General features: G+C 37.1%; 1 protein-coding gene across 1 annotated transcript in view; it reads right to left on the bottom strand.

Annotated features, from left to right (window-relative positions):
* Positions 1–1,694: 1,694 nt before the first annotated feature.
* The window catches only part of ZCCHC24 (zinc finger CCHC-type containing 24), a 285,478-nt gene continuing 277,993 nt past the window's right edge, over positions 1,695–9,179 (bottom strand). Inside the window, exon 4 of the mRNA XM_019502098.1 lies at positions 1,695–7,994. Within this exon, the coding sequence (XP_019357643.1) occupies positions 7,881–7,994 (114 nt within the window). The 3' untranslated portion in view covers positions 1,695–7,880. The remainder of the gene's footprint in view (positions 7,995–9,179) is intronic.

Raw genomic sequence — 9,179 nt, 5'->3', positions numbered from 1 at the left:
AGCAGAGTGTAAGGGCAAGGTAGATGGGAGGTGGAGCTTCGCAGAAGACCACCAGACAGACGTCCCATTGTCAAGAGACTCCCAGTGGTTGGATTCCCACCTCCACTGAAATAAGATCCAAAGTCGTGGCAGGTGAGATTGGGGAAGACTACACCGGAGGGAAACACCCACTCAATGGAACATCTGGGATGGACAGGTGAACACCACTGAACATCCGGGCCAGAGCGGCACATGACTGGATGTTCAAGCCCAGACAGGCACGGATTGGAATTGCGCTGTTTTGTAACTGAAACTTAAAAATGAAGTAGACGTATTGTCCAACACCTTTTTCAAATGATGGTTGAAATATTTTAGCCATCCACAATCTAAACCAAGCACGCAAAGTACTTAAAGAACATGAATTTAAGTACCTGCCCAAGTTTCCAATACAGATCAATCTGTGCATCAAGTACATATTTCATCAAAAAAACCCACAATGCTGTGGATATCAAGTTTGCTCCTTTTTTGGTATATACATGCATGTTCCAGAAACCATGATGTGGATGTTTGAATGTTTTATTCAAAATACATGGAATTAAAAAGGGAGAATGTCTTATTTTAGAGACAGTTTATCCAGTGGAGAGAATTAATTCTACAGTGTTTATGTTTTAAACATTTCAGTTCACAGAGGTGTGGCTGCCATCTCCAGGCGTTTATAAAACATTGCCTAGTTCTAAAAAATCAAGAGAATGGCATAGTATTTCATAAAAAAAAAATCTTTTCATTAGACTTCTGGCATTAGAGTTGGTCTCTGCAACCTTGAGGGCTACAAAATTACATGTTTTTAAATGTATACTGACATTCTCAGAAAACAGGATGATTCCAGTAGCAAGTGCTTAAGAAAAAGCCCTGGATCAATCCAAACTCAAGATATAACTGATTGGAATCTGTTCTACTACTTCAGTTTGGTCCTCAGTAGCAGTCTATCACAATCTTGGAAAACCCTGCCAATATGAAAGGGACCACACAGGCTACAGGCTAAGTACTGGACTACTGTAATGAAGCTCTTCTTTCCATAGTTTGTAGCAGCCATGGTGAAGCAATCTAGCACTGTAAATGCCAGACTGTGATTGGTGTCTGTATTATTATCAGACTATATACATGAACCCAACTCAGGTAATGTACAAACGTGAAAACAACTTTCAATAAAAGCACACAACTCCATTTTTGTTGGTTTTTTTGTAGTATTTTAATGCAGCATTAAAATGCTATAATACTAGAGGAAAGCTGTATACTATCCAGCAAATAAGGCACATGTCGGAATGCCATTTTATGGACAATCCACAGCAGAGGTTTTACAGTCTTTTCAGCAACCCAGTCACCGGTAGAACAAGTTGTCATCTTGGTTGCTTATACAGAACTGATACCTCTGAGACCTTTGTCCATAGGGTTTTTTTTTTTAGCTGTAAAAGTTTATTAACAGTTACAGAAAAGGGAATTATACAACTCGGCAACTGAAACTGACAAGGTCAGTGGGTACAACTAAACAAAAGTAGTAATAAGCTAATTTTAAAGCTGCGGAAATTCAGATAAGTGTTAGTTTTAGCACTATTACACAATGTAGTGACTGGTTTACTAAATAACTTTTTAAAGGAAACAAAGAGTTCAGTACAGAATTGGGTAGACATTCCATTTTAGCACGGTAATTTTTAAAAAAATTCATAATATAATCAAGCTACATGAAATGTAAGGTGTAACAAAAATGCTTCAAATACATGCACATGCTTATTCTATCATGCTATGAATTCTAATGAAAATAAACACAATTCTAAACAACAAACTACCTCAGTCCTCTTCCATTGTGTATTTTGATTGACGTTATTGCTGTAGCCAGTATTGCGTAGTGGATCTCACAGTTTATTGTGTCTACAAACTGTTGTGAAAGTCAGTTTGTCAAACGATGTCCCCATCAAACCTCCCCCTATTCCCCTCCCATTATGAAAAAAATGCAATACAAAACTGAATATTTGTGTTCCAGAATTTCTGAAAGCTGAATCTTTACTGTGCTTTCAGCTTTTCACCATGTCTCACAAGTTCTTAAAGTGATAGTATACTTTAATCTGATTCTTACTTACTAAGACATCTAAGTATAGCTTTTTCTAGAGGCGATACTTCCCAAAATACACATATAAATAAACTGCATAAGAATATTAATATAAGTCTAAGCACTTGAATAATATATTGGTTAATTAATACTGATATTTTCATCCAAGGAGAAAAAAAAACAATATGGCTTAAAGGATTGCAAGGGTTTTTGTCAGAATTATGTACCAACTTTCATATAATATTCTACGTAGACAATATTTCCTTTTTAATGTAGTTCTGTTGCATACTTTATACAGACAAAAGCATTGTAAAAAACAAATGTAAATTACTTCCATAAATATTTTCTTGAGGATCCAACCTTAGTTTTGCAAAATACTTAAGAAAACTCTTACCTCTGTTAGTATTCTAGTTGAAAGCAAGGCCCTTTTGAAAGCTTCCAAGTTGTAAAAACTTTTTTTCAAAAAACAAATCATTCTTTTTTTTTAAAAAAGGCCCTCAAATATATACAAAAAAATTGTTACTGCAAAGAGTTTCCAGAAAAGATAACAATTCAGTATGACAAGAAATATTTGTAACCATTCAAAAATTTTAACATCTAAAAAGGTTTCCAAAATACACACATAGTATTAAAAACAAACAAAAAAAGAAAACAAAAAACTGAAAGGAACTCTATGTCAAGTATAACTCAAGATAAATACACATCTGCAAGTAAAACTGTAAAATACTTCATACGGGGTAAACATTTATATCAGTCATTTATATCTAGTAACTGCACACGATTGTCCCTTTTAAAATTTATCCTAAAAACACAAACCATCATCCCTATATCTAAGATCTCAATCAGCCCTCTGAGCACTTCAGCAATTTAGTAACTTTTATGGACAGCAATGATTTTTTTGCTGATAGAAAACAGATATATGCAGAAAGCCAATTGGGAGTGGAGTGACATCTTAAAGAAGGACTTTGTATGGGGGAAAATTTTGTCTTATTTCTAATTATGTTGACAGAAACATTTGAAAGACTTAATTCACCTAATTTTAACAATGCTTGTAGCCTAATGACTTATTGCAGGCTATTCATTGGTTAGTGCTTAGAATACAAAAATATATTCTATTTAACTGCAGGATGTAGAGAACTAATTATTTAGTCTAACACTTTCAAATGATATTAACTTGCTTTTATTGTTTTAAGTAGTTCTATTTTTAGAATAATGGCTACACCTTGAAAAGTAATTCCATGTTGTGCAAAAGGGTAAAATAGAGATTATTTCTCTACATAAGGCCTCTCTCAGATATAACTTCACATTTTAGTTTACAAAGTAGATCCCATATAATGGGGAACTTTAAAATACACTTATTTAAAAAAATAATATATATCCCACGTGTATTTATCTGAAATTAAAAAGCAGTTTTGAGACGAAAAGTCCTCAAAATTTTGCTCATGTGGCATCATACTGTATTTTCTGTCCATGGTAGCAGCAGAGAAAACTGAATAAAATGGGGCCATGATTTAAAGTATGAAGCTTAACCCTCAGTGGTGAGAACTGAAATAGTCCCACAGCGGAGCTACACCAAAGTAAAATGGCTTAGTAGCTGCCCTATACATGTATTTCAAACCACTGATTAATCTTCTTTTCCTGAGGAGTAGCAATGTGGATGGCAGAATATATGTGAAAGGTTCTGATTGACTGAAGGAAATAAAAAATAATGATTTACATATGAAAAAAACAAAACATTGTCAGCAGTCTCCAGAAGGAACAAGAAGCATTATGTGGTGAACAGCTTGGTTCACAGGTAGATGGTAACAGATTGACAATGTTTAAAATGTAAGCGTCTAAAATACATCCGTAGAGCCAAGCTCCTCTTATGTATGCATCTCTCAATGGGTATATATTTTAATGTATAATAATTAAAATTATTTGGACTAAAAATTGCTTTTGATGTTGACTGAGATAGCTAAAATCCATTCATGGAATATCATTTGATGATACAGAAACTGGAGCTGATCAAAATACTATTAGAAGGTTTTCATGAAAATTGGAGGAAAAATCCTCATTCTGGCTTATTGCTGCTTAGAAATTTCAGCCAGCTCCATACCTGGGGCAAAAAAATTATATGTATTCTAAACAAAAAAAAAGGGAAAAAAAAATCTCTTCTGAAAATATATATCAGAAAATGTGTGTTTGTGCATTTGTAAACTGAAATTTAAAACATTGTGAACAATTCTATCGAATGCCTTTTTTAAACATTAATAAGTATACATTATTGTGGGTCATTAACACTAACATCTGTTTCCAATGATGACATATAAATTCATAAACTTTAAAGATACAGGGTAAATAAATACCGATGGTATCAAAAAACTTTCCCCAGTCACAAACCCACTATAGGAGTGGTCTAGGGGAAGTACATTATGAAAATCTACATCCTGGATCTGTGGACTTTCCTTTACATCAGTTCCTTGGAAACAAGGGCATTTCAGCCTTGAAGAGAGAGGGAATGCAGCCTGGATACCACTAAAGACTCTGAAGCAATACTAGTGAAAATATGAGAGTAAGGACTGCGAACAGACTTCTTTCACTTCCCTGGTGCTTCATCCTACTCATCCTCCCTCCACATCCCATGGGTTCTACCTTATCCCTTGCTTTCCATTCCTGATATGGATATAAAAAATACAAACAGAATTAATACTGCTTCAAGGCTCAGAGAGGCACATGTACTGTAAGGTGCGGCTGCTCTCCTTTTCTGCCCATTGTTCCCAACCCATATCTTTGTGGAGCCCCCGTCAGATGGTTTTAACTTTTGCTGGGAGTGGGTTGATGAATACTGGGGAATGGAGAGCAGACCACAGGAGTGATGCTTCCTGCTTTATCATGCCCTTGGCTCTTTCTCTACCTGCTTTTAGGTCCCTCTTCTCCAGCATTAAGTGGATAGGAAGATTCATTCTCTCCCTGACTAGTCCAAATATGCTCATTGAGTAGTAACAAATGGATGTGTTTACATTTCTAATGTCTAGGAAAACATGATGATAAAAGTATTTTACTTCTACTATTCTGTACATATGCATGTTAGTTGCATTAAAGCCACATTAGGTGGTTGGGAATCTTTGTTTAAACCATACCCTAAAAGTTCATAAGCTAAATATATAGCAATATTATACTGAAGCTAGACAAGTAACATTTAAGGGGCAATACTGAGGGTCAAGTTTTCAAAATTCACCTTTAAACTGGCTTGCACAAATTTTATTTTCTTGCATGGGCAAATTTAGTAGCTTTGTTGGCACCATTGGTTCTTAAATGTATTTTCTATCTTCAGTTAAGAATGCATTTCTGCTTGAAAATGTTAACTAGCTGACTACACAGAGGCAATTGTAATCCATGATTAGTCTCCAATTTCAGTCACAGTTTTTTAATTTATTTTAATTTAAGGAACTGATACCTGGTCAAAAGAGTTATAAAGTGTTTAACTTAATATTATGTTTTTTAATTCAAAAGCGCTTTTCATCCATTGATGTCAAAACACTTTATAAGTATTTATCAAACCTCACAACACCCCCTGTGAGGTAGGTATGCTAAGTATTATTATCCTCATTTTGCAGTTAGAGAAACTGAGGCACAGAGAGTTTCAGTGACTTGTGCAATGTCAAGCTGGCGGAACCAGACAAAATCGACACATCCTAACTCCCAGCCAGTCCTTTTCTCTAAACCAGCAGGCTACACAACTGGAATTACCAGGCTACCCATAGATGGTAAAGTCTGCATAATATGCATAGGAAGTTTACCACCATCAGCATTATCATTTTTGCCTTAGAAATATTTTGCTTTGCTCGCAACAGAGCATAGAAATGGCAAACATTTCATCCTGTATCAAATTTGTCAAGACATTCACATTTCATAGAGGAATGCTCACTACAGGTCTTCAGTTTGCTTTATAAGTAGGGACCTACTTAATTTGTGGTTTCACAGATTTCGCAGAAACAGCAAAACCTAGGATTGTCCTTGAAAATCAACAACAACAAAAAAGCTTAATAAAAATAAAGTGCTGACTCCCCAGTGGGAGAGCCAGCGGCCCTCGTTGTTAGGAGGGGAAGGCGCCAATTGGTGGGACAGCATGAAGGGCAGCAGATAAGGTGGTGGCTGCCCCCCCTGTATCTCCTCCCTGCCTCCAGGACCCCTCCACCAATCAGTGCTGAGGGGTGGCTGCCACATGACTGATAAATTAGGTCTTTATGCTGCAATCAACCTGTGAAAATTGGTAAGTACCCCTGTGATTTCAGTAGACCCCTATTTATAAGAGTCCAACTCTACACACTGAGCACATCCCTATGTAACTTGGTATGAGATCACTCTAATGTAGATCTGTTCAGCTTAACTTTGCCCCCATTCAACTTGGGACATGTGTTTAAAATGTAAAACATCTCCACCAAACATACAGATCCATCTTTTTGAAGAAAATATCATTAAAAACAGTTGAATAAAAAGAATCTCCTTGTAGCTTTGCTACAAAAGTGAATGACATGCAAGCCTTACATGTTGTGTCCTTTTGCAGATGTGCTCTTAACTATATATATATATCAAAGCAGGATACCATTCATTTTGTGCCATTCTCCAATCCCTGATGATATATTTTTAGTTTGTAATGGGATGGTTTTGCACAAAGTTCCTTTTAGCTGAAATGGGACAACCAAATTCAACTGTTTATTCTCCCAAGCTGTTGTAGATATTTTAGGAAGACAGAAAACAAGGAAGATCCCTCTGTGGCTACATCCATACAAACTTTGATATTAACAACAAATTTGTACAGTAGAAAACAGGACAATATTTCCAAAAAGTGGCTTTAGAGTTAGTATAAATAGTAAGTCTGGCTAGTCTCTCTCAATTGCGGGTTAGGGATGAAATCATTCTTATCCCTCATTATTCACAGTAAATTTAGTGTGCTTTTGGTCTAATGAATAGCAAATATGCATAAGGAGTCTATTTAAAAGAAATTATATGACAAGAGAAGGATTTCAGTCTGTCAGAGCCTGAAGCAAGCCAACATTATCCCTCTCCCAAAGGATGCTGGAATTCTTATTGATGTTTCATGTCCAATTACAATGTTCCATTTATGCCACGGAAGCCACTCCCTCAAACAGTTACTCACTTTATTTGTCACACCCTCCGAAAATGATTTCATTAAAGTCCTGCTCAAGTTGTGTTAACTAATGGGAAGTCCAAGAAAGCAGCAGCACAGAACTTTCAAACCTTCTGAAGCAAGAAAACATGATAGTTTTCCTTCTTTAATGCTATGGCTTGTTGAATCCTCCTTTATCTTGTCGTATAATAAGAATAATGTTTGGGGTATTGATACATGCTTTCAGTTAGTGGCCTTGCTTTTACTTAATTCCTGCAAAAGCCATTCAAAACGTGTACTCCCCTATGAACATTATGCCATGCCTAACAAATAGCACTTTACTTCATTTCACCTGGCCGTGATAGAGGAACTGTGTAAACAATCAACAGAAAACCACAGCAGTGGTTCCATTGTGAACACTGTCAGTAACACTGTTTGATTTTTTTTATATATATAATATATAATATTTATATAAAAACACACCATAGTCCTATAAATATGTCTTTGATGTATACACATACACAGGAGAAGTGTTACATTCTATTAATGGTAAGGCATATTATTAGTTTATAGGCATTATTGGCAATTTTTTAGCTTTTGCTTATTTTTTGTGTTGCTGCTCATTGTGTGCTGCCAGAAGATCTCACAGGATGACAGGGATGGGAGGCGGCCACCTTTGCAGGTTTATTGCACACGACGGCAGTAGTAGCCCAAAACTTTGCACTTCTCACACAGATGCTGAGGATGCTCTTTGCTCTGATCGGAAACATCCAGCCCATCCGGCTTTTCCAGGGGTCTCTGCAGGGAGGGAAGGGAACAGAATATGATTCAGCAAATGTCAGTGACCACTGGTGTTTGCTATGCACATAAAACTTACCTTTATGGTTATTTTGCTAGGCTTTCTCCCAGTACTTCTAATGACACTGTTCTTTTTTCCTAAAACCAAGAACACCTTGTCAGCTACCCAGCCACACAGTAGTGGGGAACTGGCCTGACATTGATGTCATTCCCTTTCACATGAAGTCTTGTAAACCTTATTCTAGGTAAATTGTTGAAAGAATGTATAAATGTAATAAAACAGTACCTTTCACTATTTTGGCATTAGTAACTAAGATGTCCCAAAGCATTAGCACTGAGAACATGGGAATCCCATTAGCCCAGTGGTGCCTAGGGAGTTACCACCATTAGGAATTTGTACTAATATCAACAGGTAATCTTGGCAAGGTACTGCTATTAGACAAGTGAGAAGTTTTCCATTTGTCTCACACAGAGCTCTATATTTGGAGGACTAGAATGTCTCATTTTTCAAATGAAACAGCTGTAAAAAAGAAAAAAAAGAAGAAAGAAAAACAGTAACAGTTGAGTGGGATATAGGAGGATCAGTAAAACAGGGATTGAACATTGGTTTGTTTGTTTTTTTGGTTTCCTTAGATCTTGTACTTTAAATTTCCCTGATGTCTAAAAGCTTCATACTCATTTAGAACAAGAAACACCAATGCTATATACCAAATATATATATATATATATATGCTGGGCCCCCTTCGGGCCCCGGGGGGGGCTCACCTGGGCCTAGAGTGAGTGAGGATTTAGTTAGGGAGCTTCTGGAGGGGCTGGACGTCTTTAAGTCAGCCGGCCCAGATGATCTTCACACTAGAGTCCTAAAGGGACTGGCTGGGGTCATTGCAAGTCCCCTGGCACGGCTTTATGAGCACTCGTGGTGCTCTGGAGAGGTGCCGGAGGATTGGAAGAGGGCCAACATGGTTCCCATCTTCAAAAAGGGGAGGAAAGAGGACCCGGGGAACTACAGGCCAGTCAGCCTTACCTCGATCCTGGGCAAGCTGTTCGAGAAAATTATTCTGGCACACATCCAGGAGGGGCCAGCAGGGAACTGCATGCTCAGGGGCAACCAGCACGGGTTCATCAGCGGCAGGTCCTGTCAGACCAACCTGGTGGCCTTTTACGACCAGGTCACTAAATCATTGG

The sequence above is a fragment of the Gavialis gangeticus genome, unplaced genomic scaffold (genome assembly GCF_001723915.1).
Source record: "Gavialis gangeticus isolate Ggan-Ray unplaced genomic scaffold, GavGan_comp1, whole genome shotgun sequence".
Classification (NCBI taxonomy): Eukaryota; Metazoa; Chordata; order Crocodylia; family Gavialidae; genus Gavialis; species Gavialis gangeticus.
This window is presented reverse-complemented; position numbering and strand designations above follow the sequence as displayed.